Genomic DNA, 18,978 nt, shown 5'->3' with positions numbered 1-18,978 from the left:
GCCTCAGTCACAAAAGCCTCGTGACTGGTTGGCAACCCCCTGCCAACCTGTGGTCACTGGGGAAAAATGTGTATTTCCACACTTTTCCAGAGTGGTTGCTGGTTTTTGCTTGTTGCAGATCCAAAAACCTTCTTGGCTGCTAGAAGACAAGTTTATATGGAAGACGCTGACATATCTGCAAGCACTCGCTAACTAGCTGCCAGGTTATACGGTGGAGCTTTTCCACAGCAGTGGCGCCCGCCCCGATGTTTGAAGCCCTGCTGCTCACTCGCTGAACAGAAGAGAGGGCAGCAGCAGAGCAAGACCTTCATTTCATGAAGCAGCACTGTCCACAAAAGCAAAGTCAATAAAGGGCTACGAAAGGTGCTCGGTCGGCCACGAGGAGGTGAAATGAAGCATAACAGCTGTGAGTCAGAGAGATGTCAGCTCCCCAAGCTCAAAGAGTATTTACATGTGAACCCCCAAATTAATACAAACACATAAGCAGCGATCTGAAGCGTGCGATGCTGCCTGCAGCCATACGTGACACTGTATCGTAACGGGAAAATATAATAAGGAGAAAAACGCATTTTTATGGCATTTGAGAGTGATAACATTTTGGTTAATATGGTCACAAACATGAAAGAGTTTCAGTCCCATCTAGTTATCACCAAACTCCAATTCACTCAAACGTCTTCCTAGAGGTTTAAAATAGGTTTGTATTCTTTCACTATGATGAAGAGCAGAGTTCTTTTTATGAGCCCTGAACCACAGGTCAGGCTATTTTAATACATCGTGAAATGATACGGATGGTGTGTGTGTGTGTGTGTGTGTGTGTGTGTGTGTGTGTGTGTGTGTGTGTGTGCGTGTGTGTGTGTCTGTGTGTGTGTGTGTCTGTGTGTGTGTCTGTGTGTCTGTGTGTGTGTGTGTGTGTGTGTGTGTGTCTGTGTGTGTGTGTGTGTGTGTCTGTGTGTGTGTGTTGTGTGTGTGTGTGTGTGTGTGTGTGTGTGTGTGTGTGTGTGTCTGTGTGTGTGTCTGTGTGTGTGTCTGTGTGTGTCTGTGTGTGTGTCTGTGTGTGTCTGTGTGTGTGTGTGTGTGTGTCTGTGTGTGTGCGTGTGTGTGTGTGTGTGTCTGTGTGCGTGTGTGTGTGTGTGTGTGTGTGTGTGTGTGTGTTGTGTGTGTGTGTGTGTGTGTGTGTGTGTGTGTGTGTGTGGACATCTCAGTTGCTTCATCTAATCTATCTGCAGGATTGTTGATGGAGAACTCGAACAGTGGAAAAAGCGACACATCAGATCAGAAAAGTTATTCTTAGCAGATGGGGAAAAATGAAAAGTTCTTCAGTTCATGAAGACCGCATGAAGCAGACTTTTCAACAGCTCAGACACTCCCTGCACCAAAATCTCTCTACGGGAGATAGATATACTTTGCCCTGAAAGCCAATTTCAAAAGGTTTTTCCAGCTCGGCTCAGCGTGACCCGAGTTCACAGGGACTGTTTACCAAACGGAAATTTGAGTTATGCAATGACTAAGTGTGATAACACGTTGTCTGCAAGCTACATGGAAATTTCAACAAATACATGAACTCATAATGAATGAAAGTGCTGCAGGTGCACTATGACACAGACTGTACTGAAAATATGAAATTTTGATAACAGTGAACAAAAATCCAATTAAATCAGAGAAACAGTGTGACAGAGCCATTAGCTTTAATACCTGATGGGAGGGGGAGGTGGGAATCCAGCCAAAACTGGGACAAAGATGGAAGCAGAGAGGAACGAAGGGAGAGGAGAATACAGATGGAGAATGTCTGAGCTTTTTCCTAATGCTCAGTAAGAGACCGTAGAAAGACAACGACAGTCACAGTGAGGATGTAATGCGAACTTTTCCCAACTCTGAGGGAAGGACCGGGGATGAGACTGCAGGATGCTGCTTTCGAGCTTGGAATCTCTGCTCATGACCAACCGTTAGCTTCAATGTGACGCACAACAAGTAAACTGCTGCTGTGGACACAGCGTTACACTATCTATGTATTCTGCATGTTTACTGTGTGTATATGATGTTTAACAGCAAGCTGTGAACAAACCCGAGTGCACTTAACAAAGTTTCATGTGTCTGTGCACACATAGTGAAATTACTCTACAGTAAAGACGCCAATTTAACATTAACACTGTGGGCTGCCCTGCAAGCCTGAGCAAACTCTGCAACTGTTAGCTAGCTAGCGCTGGTATCAACTTTAATACCAATGTTGTATCCTTCTACTGCTGGCCTAAAACCTTTGTGCTAAGATAACAAGTGCTCATCGTGTAGAGTAATTTACACTTAACGACTTTCGCGAGTCCAGGACTCATACGGCACTCAATTTAGTTGTACTGGAGCCTGACTGATTTATCAGCAGGTCAATATTAACAACAGGCTGTTGTTATACCTGTTTGCTGATCACTCATCAGTGTCAGAATATATAACGGTCGATAAATGAAAATTAAACAGTAAAGAAGAGAAAGGAGAAACACCCTTCAACCATATCAGGTGTTGACGTTGCACAGTTTGTCCAGCAGGGGGCACTCTGCAACTTCCTCATTCTGAACGTCACAAATACAACAGTTAGCTATAAACAGTTGGTCAGTTTACCTGAAAATAGTAATTAGTTACTAATTAGTGATTACGTCTCCAAGAAAATAATCCTATTACTTTAATGATTACTTATTTTCAAAACTAATTAGTTACTTTATTCCTTAGTTACTTTTTAAAAACATGATCAGAAGAAAAACAGATCAATCACCTGATATCAGTCAGACTCTAAGCCACACATACCACGAACACATATCCACTCAAACAACTGCCTCGTGAAAGAAAACGAAATGAAGCTGAGATGAGCCAAACTGTTCAAAGAAAAACAAACAAACAGAAAAACTGCTTTTAGAAAATGTACTAAAGATTTTGTTTAATGTTTCCAATTTTACTTTGGATCTGGCTGTTCAGGGAGCCAAAAACTCCAGAAAAACCCTGATATCACAGCAGCCCAACAGATGCAACAGATGCAACAGATGCAGTACACTGGACGCATCCCAACACTACTGTGTGCTGCTCACTGAACAAGAACAACGCAGAGGGAGGAGCTGCGGCAGGACTGCTGCGTGTCATCAGTGTGTTCATAATTTGTTTTAATCATCTTCATTCATTCAAACCAACAAATTAACCAGACACTCAGATACATGGATATTATTGGAGCTAATCATTACCTGAGCTTTGGGACATAAAGCTACAGCAGAATAACATCTCACTGATTACACCAGCCATGACCTGTAAATGCAGACGTACTTGGCTTGTAGTTATAACACAGATTATACAACCTGAACACTCAAAAATGTTCAGTTAAAAACAAACCTTGCATCCTTCAAACAGTAGCTTTTGAAGAGCGCAGAAAAGCACGCCTGTGTTACTGTGACCTGCTGGGCATCCTAAATGCTTTCAGCTCGTTCTGTAAAGACAGTTTCCTCATTCATAACTCAGCCTGTCATCCTTCCACTGTGCTTTCAGTGTGAGAATCTACTAAACTGGCTTTCTAAGATTTTTGGCAGCAATTGCAATTATTCAACAGAAGTGAATCAGCTATACAGCTACGGCGCTGCTATATTATGAAATAAGGCTCCTTTGTGAAAATGTTTTTTAATTCCAAATGAGAAAAAAGGAAACATCAGCACATGGCTGATTAAAAAAATTGAAAATAACCACGTTGGCGTATGTACGAGTGCTCAGGCATTTGGCTCATATTGAAGATAATCTACGCTCGGCTGTGTATGATGTCACTGAGAGCAATTATCACTAATATGGCCGTTCTAAGGAAACAAGCCCCTCCCACCTGCTGTTCAAGCTTTCTGTTTATGAGGCGCATAAATAAATATTCAGAACTGTGAATCATACAAAGCAATTTTTAGTCCAAGAGTAAAAATATGTAGAAACGAGCGTCCCTTTAAGGTAAGTAGCACAGGCTTGATGTGAAACATTGACTGTAAACGAGCGTTTCCCTGTAACGGGCAGCAGCAGGTTAAAGCTCCTCAGTGTTGCAGTGAAACTGAGGAGCCTGAGTGCAGCAGGAGGCCACCGTGTCCTGGAAGAGATGTGAGCAGAAGACGGTCTCACTTACTGTCAGTGCATACGTGAGTAAGTGACTGTGTGACAGAGAGACAAAGTAAATGCATTTGTATTTATAAAGCACGTGTGCATGTACGGAGGCATTACTTATGTGTTTAGGAGCGCAGCTCTGTCACAGACGCTCGCTGATTGAGAATGAATTGTAGTGCACTTTGCATCCCAAAGATAATGGAGCTCATAAACATTTGAGGAACATCTCAAAGCACCCTGAGCACAGTAAGAGCAAGCAGCAGCATATGCAGCGCTGCGGCAGCGCACGCTACCCGTCAGAACCTCCAGGGACTGAATGCACTTTTGATAAAAGACACAAACATCTTCTGCGCTGTTAATGGTAATTCTCCTCTAAAACATTCAAAACCTGCTTAACAATAGCGTCGCATCACAATGCAAGTGTTGCTCTCACCAGTCATTGAACAAGGGCTGAATCTGCAGCGTGCCAGCGTGCCAGCGTGCTGCTAGGATCCAGCTTTACAGCACACGGTGCTATAGCTGAGCCTTCAGGAGGGGGGGTACGCAAAATTCATGGGTTCAGCTTCATGGTGCGGCTCTTGAGTTTCTGGAAGTAAATGACTGTAATTTTTACTGAAACAGCTGAGACACTTAAATGTTGTGTAACATCAGAAAAAAGGCTGACGGGCTTTAAAGTCAGCAGAACGATGTTCAGCTTTAACAACACTGGGACACGAGACGTCCTTTATAGGAACAAGACGAGCTTGGTGCTCACAGTTTAACACGGCTGACCGATGCATATGCTGGTGCAGTGAGACCATTTACAGCATTAACTCCATGTGTAGTTCGAGTTAACACATAGATCTCAGAAATATAATTGATATATTATCATTGCCAACAGCTTTTTAGAATTTTTTCTTCTGGCAAGGCAAACATGTCGACACCTTCTCGGCTGAATAAAAACTGCATGTACACCGAGCGCGCACACACACACTGTTACACCCTCAGTTGGACTTATAAATGAATATCGTGTTTATATAAGAGAATGCAAATATATCCTTTCTCAAGGAATGAAAATGACAAGTCACACATCATCTTGATACCTCCCACCCCATCTCGCTTCATATAAAACCTGCACAACCTTTAAAGTGACGCGCGAGGCAACATGGCACGTGGCACAATTTCAAAACCTATTCAACCTACACACTTTTTAAAAGCGTTTTTTCTGAGACCTTTCATTTATGTCTGCAGCGAATGATTTGAGTGACGTATTTATCGGCTGTATCAAAGCAACCCACATGGTCTGTGTATCTGAAAACATTGCTGTTCCACTGACTGTCATTCTTGCGAGCTGCCTACGAGCCCGGTAACTCCCTGTCACCTTCCCCCTGTTGTTGATGTTTACTGAATTGCAATAAAATGAGAAATGGAATCAAAAGTATCTTTTTACATGAACGTCGCCTCTCGGCTAACAAATGCAATAATGACTAAACTCGTTTCCATTCTTACTTTGTTACACTGTCAACACCAGAGAGAAGACGCACTGCAAGAAATGGGATGAAGGCAAGGAAAGCAATCAGGGAGGTGACTGAAGACCCCCCAAAGAAATACGCCTGATGGCACTTAGTTATATGCACTGTAATGTATCGAGGCAGTTAATCACATCTACAAAGGGCCAAGGGGGGCAGCTAGTGCATCATCAGCCAGTGGTTTGTTTTAGCAAGAGAGTTGAGTGGGGCTGAGTCTGGGACGAGGGGTCACTCTGCAGTGCGATGCAGAGCAGAGCGCCATGCTGACTCCAAACCTGAGTCATAGCCCTTTGTCTCACAGTCCACTGAGGGTTCAACAGATAGTAATTACACATCATGTAATTACACATCAGCACACAGGTATGGTCTGACACAACAGACCTGCTCCAGAGCCAGGCTGTGGGCTGTTACATAACACTATCCCTTTGCCATCATTTGCCAACATGGATGACCTTGAGAGGCGGGCAGAGTCCGGGCTAAGACGAGCAAGGATAGGAGCAAAGCAATCTGAGGCTTTAATTTGGGCAAATATTACAGGAGAGATTAATGTGTGTCTGTAGAAGAGGGGGGGGGGGGGGGGGCAACAATGATTGGATGGGGCTGGTGGATGTGATGTGGTCATGCAAGATTGATTTGCAAAAGAAAAAAAACAACAACCAGGCGCTTCCCACTGAGGATGATTGGGGTTAAGGACACACACCACACCCCCGTCTTCTTCTTGCACGCACACACACACACACACACACACACACACACACACACACACACACACACCCTTGCGCAACATCAGCACCAGTGACAAACTACAGCACATCACACCACACGGTGCCATGTCATAGCAGCCCACCCCACGCAAGTCACAAGTACAAATCGTCAAATTTCACACAGTCCCCACTGTTACACAGAACAGCCTCGCTCTCCTCACTTTTGTTGTTAAATCCACAAGCCTTGTGTGTGTGTGTGTGTGTGTGTGTGTGTAGCCTGTGTGTGCGTAAGCAGCAAGAGTAAACCCAGGTAAGAAACAACCATGTTTATCTAATGCGATATGATCAGAAGGCTGTACTGATATATATATTTGTGTGTGTGTGTCCTTATTAAAATGGACTTCAACCACAATACATCGATACATTAGCCTTATGATACCGAAAGGATGACGCACTGAGTTGCATCATGCTGATATAAATATAAATAAATATAAACTGAGATGATGCCGAGCAGTACAATAATAATTAGATTTTCCTGCATCTGTCAAGATTTTACGCAAAGCCTTCATCCTACCTTGCGAGAGTGTGGAGTCAACGAGTGTGGAGTCCGGTCTGGTGTCTGGAGTGGTCCAAAAGAAAGAAAAAAGAAAGAAAACACCTGCGAGCACGGCAAACAGCAAGAAATGCTCTTCTGTCGAGCTGAAGATTAGCGGTGCCTTTTGGGTTGTTGGATTTATTTAATTTTAGTTTAATGCTGGGGAGAAGTCGGGCTTTTACAGAGAGGAAGCTGTGCAGGTCCGTAGGATGATGCTGCGCAACACAAACTGCTGCTGATGTGCTGAGAGGAGGAGACAGATACTGAGAGAGCGCGCAGTGTGCGTCTGCCTCGCTCCCGCTGCCAGCCTGTGGCTGTGGATCACCGATACAGACAATAAAGGCAGCGAGGAGCAGACAAACACCAGCGTTTGTGTCCCCAATAATATTTTGTGAAGTAATACAAACCTTTCTTTGCCTTCCAGTGTCAGAAATACACATTTCAATGTGTTAAAGAGCAGAGGCTAATATCGATGGTGTTGACTTTATGTTAGCTAAAGCCTTAGTTACGTCATATTAATCAGCCCTGTTAGTTTCGCGCCAAATGTGGGACATCAGTTAGCCAGCGATTGTAAATACAGCAGCCTGGTGAAACAGCTTTCCTTCAGAAGGTAACAAACGTGGGGCAAAACACGTAACTCACAGCATCTAGAGAGTAAGTGATCATTATAGCTTACAGTGTAAAACAAAGTCGCAGTCTGTTTTCTTTCATTATTATAGCAATATCACGAACTAAGCTAGTGAGAAGCCAGCTAGCTTCACTTGTAAATATTACCTCTATAAAGCAGTTATACCTAACATACAAAAACCAAGTTACACTATTACAAGTGACTTTAAAGAGTAATTTAGGGATCTCTGAAGAGGCAGGCACTTTGTATGAACTGTTAGTTCTGTTGCAATGGCTAGAAAGTAAAGGCTAAATGAAGGCTAACAGCTAGCAAACCTAAGTCTCTTTTTACCTTTGCTAGCTACAGGACACTACCTTGTTATAGTAGCATGAGTACAGTAATGAAATATTTCATCGTGGCATTTTTTAGTTTTTTGATCGTTGTTCACGACAGTGGTCATTAACATCTACACGTGTTTTCTGTCTTTGGAGAATTTCTTTTGTGGTTGTTTTACTAAGCCAGCTACAAGCTACACCTACAGTAGCTGTCATGAAGCTCCTGGTGCATAGTTTTGTGCTGATGTTAATGGAGCTTTACAGAAAATTGAGTCAGCAGAGCTTTAGTGACCTTGACACACTATACACCTCAGCAACCCTGCTCCAAGTTTAGCTGGTGTGCCATTTGTGGCTGAACTGCTGTGGTGTCTAAATGCTTTGAGTTTGGATTAATTCTACTCACAGCTGATTAGAATATCACAAACTGACTTGTTGCAATGATGATATTTTATTACAGTAGCATACCTGAAATCATTGAGCTCTTTAGGACGATCCATTCTTTAAAAAATGTTTACAAAGGCAGACTGCACGGTTATGTGCTTGGTTTTATACACCTGTTTCAATGGGACTGAAAACACGTGAATTCAAACGTTAAGGGATGTGACCCAATACTGTCCATATAGTGTATATATCATGTAGTAGACCGTTACAGTATTTATGTGTGACAGGATATGCCAGGCACCCTGTTCTTCCTTCTGTCTTTTGTGTGGGTAATGGCAGCAGTTTGACATGTTAGAAGCACAAATCATGAAATGAATGCTGACTGACTTCCACTCAGCTGTTTCTGTTTTAGGTTATAGGGTCATGGCTCAGTTGAATGCTGTGGGAGCTGATGTAAAAGATGCTAGTAAAACTCGTTAATATGTTATTTGATCAGTCAAAATATCTTATAAAAAGAGGCTTATCATGCTCATTGTACACAAAGTACTGGTACTGAGGTGTATAGTGTGTAACCGTCAGTGGTATGGTCAGAAACCACATCAGTACTTGATACTAGAATAACACAATATTATCTTTTGTTTCTTTAAAGGATTGTTGAGGGATTACTTCCATGTGATTGGAGTCATAAGGTGAGATGCTGCACGTGCTGTTGTGTAATGAAATGTGTACTCTTGTACATGATGAAGTAGCTCATTGTTCACCAGCATTGTTATAATGATGCCTTTGTAATCCAGCCTCTGCACTGTGTTTTTTCTTCCTAAAAATGTTATTCGCCAACAGTAAGTTTTGTATTAGCAACATTCTGGACATGATTGCTTATTTGACGAGTAACACTCGGATTTGAGCTGTGTAGCTTCCAGATGCAGAGCTCACACTGTGGTGGGCTTTTTTTTTTAGGTTTTATAATTCGATGAGAACATGAAAGTCCCACAAGATGATGACATCTCACAAACAGAGAGGGAGCTCACGTCACCACCCTCCCCAAAACGATCCAGACCTGAGTGTAGAGTGATGAATGACCACAGTGGGTTAAGCAAGTTCGACTTTCCAGAGCTTTTGACATTTAGGAAAACTAATCATTCCCCACCATCAGCAAGTACCCTGCAGAAAACCGAAGGCCTGATTAGCACATTTGAATGTTTGGAAGATGAGAAATCTCAGGAGCGACCACAAGACACTAAGTCTGACGTCAGTCCTAACACTGAGGTGACTTCATACAATAAGAGTACACACGTGGAATCATCCAAAGTGTGTTTTATTCCCACTGAGAGCTACCTACTCCTGGGGAAAGAGGAGCAGCTTCCAGTTACTGAAACAGACAAACTCAGCTTTTACCAGTCAGATGATACAGATGGTTCATTAGGAGAGTCTGCCACCATAGCCAGTACTAACACATCCAGTCATTCTGATGGCAGGCTACCAGGGACATCCCTTAAAGATCAAACCCCTGGTGGTTGCAGTCCTTCCACTGGAAATGAAAAATATGGGAGACAGGTACAAAAAAATGTCAATGAAATGCAGACGAGAAATGAAGAGGTCAGATGTCAGCCTAATTGTACTAATAAAGAGTCAGTCTGTGACGTAGGTTACTGTAGCACAAGGAGCCAATTTGCTGAAGTTGTAGACTCGACTCAGAAGAGGACTGAACCTGAGTTTAATGAGTATATTGTTTTCACTAAGGAAGAGAGTGAGAGTAAGAGATCTTCCAGTGATTATGCAGATTCTAAACCACTCTGTTCAGACCCTGTAGAAGAGCCCTCTGGGAACTTGGTAGAAGCTGGGAAAAAGGAAAAAAATGATTCAGGATTACAGTTCTGTGAGAAGGAAAATGTTTCTGTCTGTGATGGGAAAACAGAAGGCCAAGTTAATAAGAAAGCCCTCATCCTTTTTGCTGCTGTATGCGGTGAAGGATCAATTCTTTCTCATGATGTGATGTTAGAAAGAAATCCTGCAAATGAGAGCGCGAATCTCGATGTTGATGACCTCTGTGGGGAAAAAAGAGCGGATGGTGCTTGCAAGATAATAGCCAAAGCTCAGAGTGAAGCAGCTGATCACACAACAGTGACTACGTTGCCGGCTAGAATCAGTCAAGAGCCGGCTGAAGGAGATAATGATGAAGGCCCTTTCCATGTAATTGACCCTGCGATCTGTAGTGAAACTGACAGGGAAGCTGAAGAAAACTGCTGTAACTCAGCAAGCGCTGCAGGTCCCAAATTATCTCCATCAGTAGAAGTCGACAAGATGGAAATGCCTCTTCCACTCCATTCCCACATGAGGACATCAGAAAAGGTTTCATGTCCCGACCGGACAGAGTGCTTTAATAATGAAAGCAGGACATGGCATCAGGAAGGTGCAAACGATGACTTCTGTCAGGCAGGACTACAGTCTTCTTCCGTCACCACCAATGAAACGCACAAGACTTTCATTGAATGTGACTGTCAATGGAAATCCAGGTTCAGCAGGAGCCCTACAAAGCCTCTCCCTCCTGGGGATCATGCAATACAAGGAAGCCACGGTTCCATGGGACATGAGTTCAAAGAGCAGAGTCGCTCCAGCTGTTTTTCTGTCAGGCTTGACCCCCTGGAGACGTCGGAAGTCGAACATTCACAGAGAGAAATTGACAGTGTGGACATGACGGCTGTGATAAAAGAAAGCAAAGAAATCTGTTTTGTGAAAGAATTGGAGATGAATGAATATATGAACCCGAAGAGGACAGTGGAGTTGGAGGAAAAACCGCTACTGCAGAATGGACAGCACAAGGATAACACAACTGAACTACTTACTTGTGATTGCAAGGCTGAATGCAGCGAGGGTGAAGCACATGAATGGGACAGTGAATTAAAGCTCACTGAAACTGAACAAAGAAGCAAGCTCGAGCGTTTGTCTGACCAACCATTCAGTGCTGATATTTCCATGACAGAAGTGGGAGAAGAGGAAAGAAAAGAAGTGACAGAAGTTGGAGACGAAATGAAAACTGATGGGCCTGAAAACTCAGCAACACTGGTGCAATCTGAGGATTATGTTCAGCGGCAAAATGACCACAAAGCAGACGTGACTCAACTGTCATCTGGTGATGGCGCTGATGAATGGACAGAGTGGAGCACATTGCCCTTGGGAAGCGAAGATGGACAAGAACACAAGCTTAGTTGTGTCTCTGATTGCCAAGACAAAGCTGAAAATAAAGCTGACTTTTCAGCCTTCAGTTTGCCTTCAACAAGCGATGCAGTCGTACCGTGTCAGGGCAATTTAAGCCATTCACAGAAGGCTCACAGTAATCCCACTTCCATAAACTGCATTGACAGATTTTCCCCATTGCCATCTGCTTTCTGTAACCTAGTGCCGGAGGGGTTTGACACTTTCGAAAAGATCCAACTCTCACTAGATGATGATGACGCCACTGGAGTGGGCAACATCCCTGTCCTCGTCAGCTCGCCTGGGCAGCTGCTATACCACTTTATGTCAGTGGCAGAAAGCAACATGCATGAGAGGATACCAGAAGAGGAGGAGTGTATCACTGAGAACATGGCAAACAGGCTTCTTAGCAGTGATTCTGCCTGTAATGAACTCCCAAACTTCATCTTAGGAGCAGATGCCATTGCTCTCGAATGGCCCGAGCGAGAGCCTAACTGTGAATCGGTCCGTGATTCCTCTGAGCACATTCAGGATGAATTAAACCCAGAGTTAATGTCCCCTACTGTTTCCGCTGAGAGTGACAGCCCTGCCTCTGGTGTGAACAGCTGTGCTGAGTTTGAAATGAAAAACCAGTTCGACTCGGTCTTGAAAGAGCTGAATTTGTTTTTTGAGATCAGTAGAAATGACTTTGAAAGCGACTGCAAAGCAAACTTCATCTCGCCTGAGCAGTGCACTGACAGAACTAAAGTCTTGGAAGGCAGCGCTTCAGAACGGACAGAGCGTCTCACCAGTCCAGACGTGGGACGCCACAGAGGCGCTGCATCAGGTAGTTATACGTAGGATAGAGCAAACACAGTAATACTGACAGCGCCCGTGAGATACAGCAGTAAGCACCCCAGGCGTTTCCATTGACCGTTCAAATAAGATACTTCAGCTGCACAGTTTAAACTAGGGTTGTTAAAAATACTAATACTTAAGCTCTAATCAATACTTAAAATTCTATTTAAGTGTATGCATTAATTTGCAACTGCATCAATACCAGCAGTGCTGTCTTCACCTCCTCCAGTTGACCTAACTTCACCCAGACAGGCACACGGCACTTCCTGTTACTGACTTTCAAAACACTGAAAAACACTTTGTGAAGTATTAAAGAGGTCAGTAAAGTTCCTGTTACTACAACGTTAACCTTACGTGTGCATACTTTAATGTCACCCACTGAACTGTTAGCAGTTAAATAACCACATTAGTCATCTCATGTTATCAAAGGACCACCTCACAGCGGTGGTTAATAATAAGAGCCTCTTAGTTGTTTTTCAAGTGACGAGTAGTTTCCTGGGTATCGGTATTACGTTTGAAGTTCTAGTACTGTGACAGCCCTCATGTACACTGTCCTTATTTAGATGTCCAAATCCAAGCTAGCATGCTCAGACGAATAAATCATCAATGAATAGTTTGCAGAAATACACGTATTTGTTTCTCATGACTAACAGAGATGATAAGACTCTGTGGTCAGACTATGACATGATAGCATTCATTATTGTACCTTAGTTTTTATGTAATGTTACAAAAAGATGTAAAAGCAACCAAAAAAAAAAACCCCAAAGCAAAATAAAATCCAAAACAATTTGTTAAACTTGGTTCATGATATAAGTGCAAGAACCTGAAAAATTGATAAAAGATGAGCAAATTTTACTTTTACTCCATTTAAGTTAAATCATCCCAGCTGTTATATCAAAAACTAAAAACTAATATCTTTTATGTTTGGGTCAGATTGACCCCAGGAATCAAAAGCTTCCAAAGATGTCTGTCATATATTTTAAGCAAATAAAGCAAATTAAATTATATTTTTAAAGTAGCTGGTACTTGATATGCAAAATAGTTAACATTATCAAAAATAATAAGTGACTCACATGGAAGAAAAAGTTTGATGAACTTCAGCTGTTTCAGTCCAGCGTCTGAAAAATGAAGCAAGGGTTCTCAGTCATCCTTCCTAAAGTTACTTTCAACAGATAAAGGTGACAGTGGTCAAGAGGCTTCCTAACAGTGCTTTATAAACCAATGGATGACTTTCATCATGTATATACTGTCCATAATCCACTGTATATAACTATATATTGGTTCAATTAGGAGCTCAACTGATTCTTCTTGGATATCCTGATAATTCTGCCAGTTTGTTCTGATTTTGACTGCTCAGTGGAAAAATATATTGTTTTCTGTTTATTGTTTTCAAAATTTTAGATGATGTTGCCGAGGACCACAGCCTGGACATGTGTGAAGGTGATCCGGTGGTTTCTCGGACTGCTGTCAGTAGTGACGGAGAGCAGGAAGTGCCTCTTAGCGGACACCTGTGCCGGGAAGCTCCTGTTGCAGAGAAACACAGAGGTTCACAGCTGATTTAATTCAATATTTCTGGCCTCTGTTAAAAAGAAATACACAACAAAGATGAATATATTTATGAAGAAAAGGAGCAACAAAGTGTCTCTGTGATTAACATAAATAACATGGTTGAAAACGTCAGAAGGAAAAATGACAGGCTTGAAAAAAACATTTCATGCGAGTTGTTTAATTAGAGTTAAGTGCTCTTTTATTCCATTGTTTTCAGTTAACACTGTTTTTACAGAGCAGCGGGTGATTAAAAGGTCAGCTGGGTTAATTCACTGTGGAAATATAATTACTTTTATTGATTTGTCATTTCAACCTGACACAGCGTACTCTCATTAATGTTCCCTCCCCTTCCACAATATGCTGCGGTGGAACGATAACGCGCTCCACGAATGCAGAAACATGGGCTGAAGGGTAAACAGAGCAGCAAATACAGTAGGACAGAATTAGCGAGTGCTTCTTCTCTGCCTGTCAATATGCTGCTTTCAGAGCCCCGGGAGATGGAGCACAAACAGGAAGTGTGGTCTCCATCCTTTATGTGTTTGACTCTTATGGAACAACTGAGCCACAGTGAGTTATATGTAAAGGCTGAGCTTATACTTAAAAACATCTCATGGATAAAACACTTGGGATGGGATTCATATTTTTTCCAGGATTTAAAGAGGGGCCAGAGGGGAATAGTGTAGCTCATTCAGTAATATTTGAGACTAATCGCTTTGTCAAAAATAGACATTTGAACAGAATGGGTTTGTACTGCATTTATAACCCCAAGTGTGCCTCTGAGTGTTTAACAGGAGAGGAATCTTACCACCTGCCTTTCTGGAGATGCAACGTTTTCTCCTTTTCTGTATGCAGGATTAGGGCTGTTCGATATATATCGGATGACGATATAAAAACGTCTATCGTTTCATTTTACGCTATCGTTTGTTTCGTGGTGTCACAAAAACTGTTTACGGCAATATTTTTACATGGTTTTGATGGTCACTGTAGTGGCTGTATTCATTTCTTAAAGTTCTCTCTTTCTCTTATATTTAATATAACCACACTACGAACGGACAAGCGCCTGTTTTTATGCGTTGTTGTTAGCAACAGCGACGGTAACAGCATCGCGTGTCTGCTTGTTTATGTTCCACATAAACCTTTCACAATAAAGCTCAAGATCCTGTTGAGACTTTTCAAAATAAACTGAATCACGTGAAAGATGCAGATTATTTACGGATGAGAAGTAAAAAAGAGCCGCCAGGTGCTAAAAGATAAACCTTAGACTCAAACGTTAGAACAGGCTTTTCCCCGCAGCACGCCGTGTAATAAATACTCACAAAGAAAACGGCGGCCGTTACAACTTATGTCTAAAAATGTTACATTTTTGTGATTTATATCGTTACCGGGACGATAGATGTCTTATATCGGGACATGAGATTTTGGTCATATCGCACAGCCCTATGCAGGACAGAATAAGTCTAATAGCAGCGCTACTCTGTCATGTTAATCTTTTCAGCGTTAGTATATGAAATGTGTGGCTCTTAGTTTTGCTGTGTATAATACTGCAAACACGCACACAGTGTCATCTGAGGTTGATGATTGTGGCCAACATTAGCAGCACTTGGGGAAGCAGCCTGTTTTCTTGCATTTAATGTCCACATGCATCTGCAGAATGTGGTTATGTTGTGTAGTTATATGCCAATTTACTTTAACACATGCAGCTGTCACATGTCTTACATTTCACCTAATTTGTTTAATTCAAAGACAGAGTGGCACAGCTAATGTAGGATAGCCAGGTAGCAACACCTACAGGTAAATGTCTTTGCATGTTAATCAAATACTATCTGTTTTACTGATTAGTATTTCTGGTGCCAGCTAACACAGGCAGAGAACATTAAATGTCTTGCTGACTCGTCACACACACACACACACACCTCTCTGGAGCCATAGAGAAACAGGAAGGTGCAGGAATAGCTGGTTAGGAGTGATTGAACTTTTAAAAATATAGAGAGCAGAATGTTTAGTAGGAAATGGACTGCATATAGTGTCACGCTCTGAGACAGAAGACACATGAGTCACCAAGGGTGTGTTTATGGTGTGTGTTGTGTGCAGGAGCCCCTGAGCAGCCCAGGAGACTAGAGCCGCTGAAAACATGTGCACGGCCGATCCGGGTTGGACTTTCAAAGAGAGCCAAGACCAAACACCTGCACCGGCCCCGCCCCTATAAGTGAGCGTTGGACATGCAATCAAGGGTGAGGTGTGTGAGTGTAAACAACCTCGTTTGAAGCTTTGTGATGCAGTGTTCACGACCTCGAGGGTTATTATCCGATTTACAGCGTTCCTGTTATTTTTTCCTGAGTTGTTGAGGTTTCCGTACATTTTAGTTCCCCCGTTATCCAAAGATGTTCGGGTCCATAAAATATCCTCTCAGTATTTCTCCACATTGTCCAAGCCGGAAAAATATTCAGGTTTTTAATGGCAAAACATTTAGATCTTTATGTATTTATTTACTTACTGATATACTGTATTTATCTGCTTCTTTCTTGCTGTATGGGTGTGGTGTGTTATTTTTGCATTCTGCTGTTACTGTTGTCCTGAGCTGGTCTCCTGTTAGCTGGAGTTCAGTACTGAAACTGCTTTATTTATTCAAATATGTTTCTGATGTCCACACTATGCGTGGCTGTATCTGTTGGAAAACTCTGATCCATGATTTGTGCAGTTTTCCTTGTTTTAATGTTATTCCATCATTAGTGGCAGTTTCCTGCAGTGTTATTAAAAACTTGATCAGATTGTTGCTTTTTCTTGCGTTACATTCTTTACGTTTACTTTTTCTCAGCAGCTGGGCGACTGTAGCGTCCTCAAGCAGCTTTCAGACAAACTACTGAAGCACAAAATACCAGCAAATATTAATGAAATGAATACAAATTTACTCCACTCATGTATTTAAAACCTTCTAGTGTTAAAACAATGTAAGCTCCTCTTTCAGAACTGAGCTGAGCTGATCTGAACTCTGAGTCAGCAGCGGTTATGCTGGCTGCAGGCAGTGGAAGGGACACCTCAGTTTAAGTTCTAGCAACAGTATCAGAAGTGCTTTTAAGGTTTGCTTACATTCACAGCTCCTCGTTTGTAAAGTGAATGGGACTGTTTTTATTCTCAATTCAGACATTTTATTAAAATTGGAGGAGTTTGCTCCACATTGGGGATTTGTATCATAGCATTGCCATTATTATGTCAGAATTTTATACAGATTACAAGTTCTTTTTAAACAGGAGACACATGAAAAAGTACAAGTCACATGACACATTTTGTTTCGTAATCAGGACATTTCTCTTCAAATTGGCTCCATTTGGTCCTTTTAGTGTTTTAACTGGTGTCCCCCAGTTTGAGCAGTGTGGTATTCACGCCTGTTTTTTGAGATTTTGGAACGAGATTTTTTATTTAATGTTTTCATCACATCTCAGAATCGAAACGGTGGAACTTTTCTTTGTCTCAGTGAGCAAGGTGCCTCAGCTGGCAGACGGGCAAGTACAAATCAAAGAGAAACAATGGCACGGTATGGCTTTCCAAAAATAATTGGATTCAGACGCTAAACATTCAATCTGCCTTTTTAATCAGGCCCAGTCTGTGAAGGCTGTGGGTGTAGAATTAGATTTCTCTCCTTTTGGGTTTGTTGGTAATGATTTTGTCAGTGCTAGTTGTGTCTGCGCCGTGTTTGCCCAGTTTGCTGATTTGTTGCCGCTCCTTTCATCGTGTGGATATTTCCCCTCTCGGAGACATTTTCAGCTCAGTTTCTTTTTAATGACAGATTTGTTTTATGACTCCTACAAACTGCTAATTTCTTAATACATTATTCATTTATCAATAGCGATTATTCTAATAGCTTAATGTTCCATCATTGTGTTTAATGATACCATATTTCCATCTCCAACTGCTGCTATTTCATCTTTAATCATTTCTTATTGATTACACACCAGCCTGTAATCGTCATGTTTTAGTAACACTTAACTAGACGTGCAGTCGAGTGTGTTAGCAACTGTTACATACTGGTCACATTTCTGAATAAAGGAATGATGAGCCTTTTTGCACATAATGAGGATGAGAAGTTCATTCCAGACAGTTTTCCAGTTGATGAACTATACTTACTACCAGAGATGGGCAGTAACGCGTTACTTGTAACGTGTTACTGTAATCCGATTACTTTTTTCAAGTAACGAGTAAAGTAAGGGATTACTATTGCAAAAACGGTAATTAGATTACCGTTACTTTCCCGTAGGAACGCTGCGTTACTACTTTACTAAAACTGTGATTTTTTTGCGAGAATGTCTCACGACAGTGACGTAAGCGAGTGCGACGTTCGTGGCAACAGCTGTGTGCAGATCAACAATGGATCATATATCGATTGTGGGAGAGAGTATGAGCGTGCAGCGTTTAAAGCGTGGAAGTACTGACCTTACTTTGAGTTTGATTCCATAAAAAGTGACAAAAACATTAGTGTCCGCTGTGCGTGGGAAGAAAACTTCTTTTTACAGCGAAAAAACCCCTAAACTTCCAACAAGCACCGAGTAGCTACGACGTAATGGGAAACTCACAGAGAAACTCGCGGATTCTTCCACTGACCGCGGCACACCTGCACCAGGGTAAACCTCCGCCTACCCCACTCCTGCTTTACAGGTGAAAATAGAGCAACAGGACCGCTGAGTCTTTGACTTTATTTATTTTCTGCTGTGTTTTACTTGCATCTATTTATAAGAGTGAGTGTAAACACAAAAAATATTTTATTTTATGTGCTGGAATGTGCAGAAAATAGGTTTAAATGTTAAACTAAATTTCTTCCAGTCACAGAATGTTGCAGATAATAAAATCTTTGCTTGATGCATAAAGTTAAAAGATTAAAACTAATAAAACAAGTTTTAAAAAGAGACTTTTCCATTTGATTACATTTTGTATGATGGATTATGCAGAAAAAGTAGAATTGGGCTGAAAGATCTATCACTTTATCACCTCTTCAGGTTGTAAATCGTGTTTTTAAAAAGTAACTAAGTAACTAAGTAATTAATTAGTTCTGAAAATAAGTAATCAGTAAAGTAATGGGATTACTTTTTTGGGGAAGTAATCAGTAATTAATTACTGATTACTTTTTTCAAGTAACTTGACCAACACTGCTTACTATACATAGAAATGGAAGTGCATG

The 18,978-nt window shown here is 41.8% G+C and overlaps 2 protein-coding genes across 4 annotated transcripts in view; one reads left to right on the top strand and one right to left on the bottom strand.

Annotated features, from left to right (window-relative positions):
- vsnl1a (visinin-like 1a) overlaps positions 1-7,117 on the bottom strand; it is a 36,993-nt gene extending 29,876 nt beyond the window's left edge. Inside the window, exon 1 of the mRNA XM_040017187.1 lies at positions 6,888-7,117. The gene's annotated coding sequence lies outside the window, so the exon portion shown is untranslated. The remainder of the gene's footprint in view (positions 1-6,887) is intronic.
- A 73-nt stretch (positions 7,118-7,190) lies between these two features.
- On the top strand, positions 7,191-16,569 carry LOC120724781. Of its 3 annotated transcripts, none has more exons than XM_040017185.1 (6): positions 7,191-7,518; positions 8,881-8,920; positions 9,189-12,249; positions 13,662-13,805; positions 14,295-14,375; positions 15,900-16,569. In XM_040017185.1, the coding sequence occupies exons 3-6, from the start codon at positions 9,210-9,212 to the stop codon at positions 16,016-16,018; spliced, it is 3,384 nt and encodes a 1,127-aa protein (XP_039873119.1). In that variant the 5' UTR covers positions 7,191-7,518; positions 8,881-8,920; positions 9,189-9,209; the 3' UTR covers positions 16,019-16,569. The 3 variants fall into 3 exon arrangements, with proteins under 3 accessions (XP_039873119.1, XP_039873118.1, XP_039873120.1); XM_040017184.1 differs by having other exon boundaries at positions 7,191-7,562; XM_040017186.1 differs by lacking the exon at positions 14,295-14,375 and having other exon boundaries at positions 7,191-7,562.
- Positions 16,570-18,978: the final 2,409 nt, after the last annotated feature.

The sequence above is a fragment of the Simochromis diagramma genome, unplaced genomic scaffold (assembly GCF_900408965.1).
Source record: "Simochromis diagramma unplaced genomic scaffold, fSimDia1.1 OVJJ01000802.1, whole genome shotgun sequence".
Taxonomy (NCBI): Eukaryota; Metazoa; Chordata; class Actinopteri; order Cichliformes; family Cichlidae; genus Simochromis; species Simochromis diagramma.
The sequence above is the reverse complement of the archived record's forward strand: the minus strand, read 5'-3'. Positions and strand labels throughout refer to the sequence as shown.

Bases quoted from the DNA above. Each gene is read 5' to 3' on its own strand.
- LOC120724781 (XM_040017185.1), top strand. From the start codon at position 9,210: ATGAAAGTCCCACAAGATGATGACATCTCACAAACAGAGAGGGAGCTC. The intron at 12,250-13,661 runs GTAGTTATACGT...TCAAAATTTTAG, and splicing joins CCACAGAGGCGCTGCATCAG to ATGATGTTGCCGAGGACCAC. The intron at 14,376-15,899 runs GTGAGTTATATG...TGTTGTGTGCAG, and splicing joins TATGGAACAACTGAGCCACA to GAGCCCCTGAGCAGCCCAGG.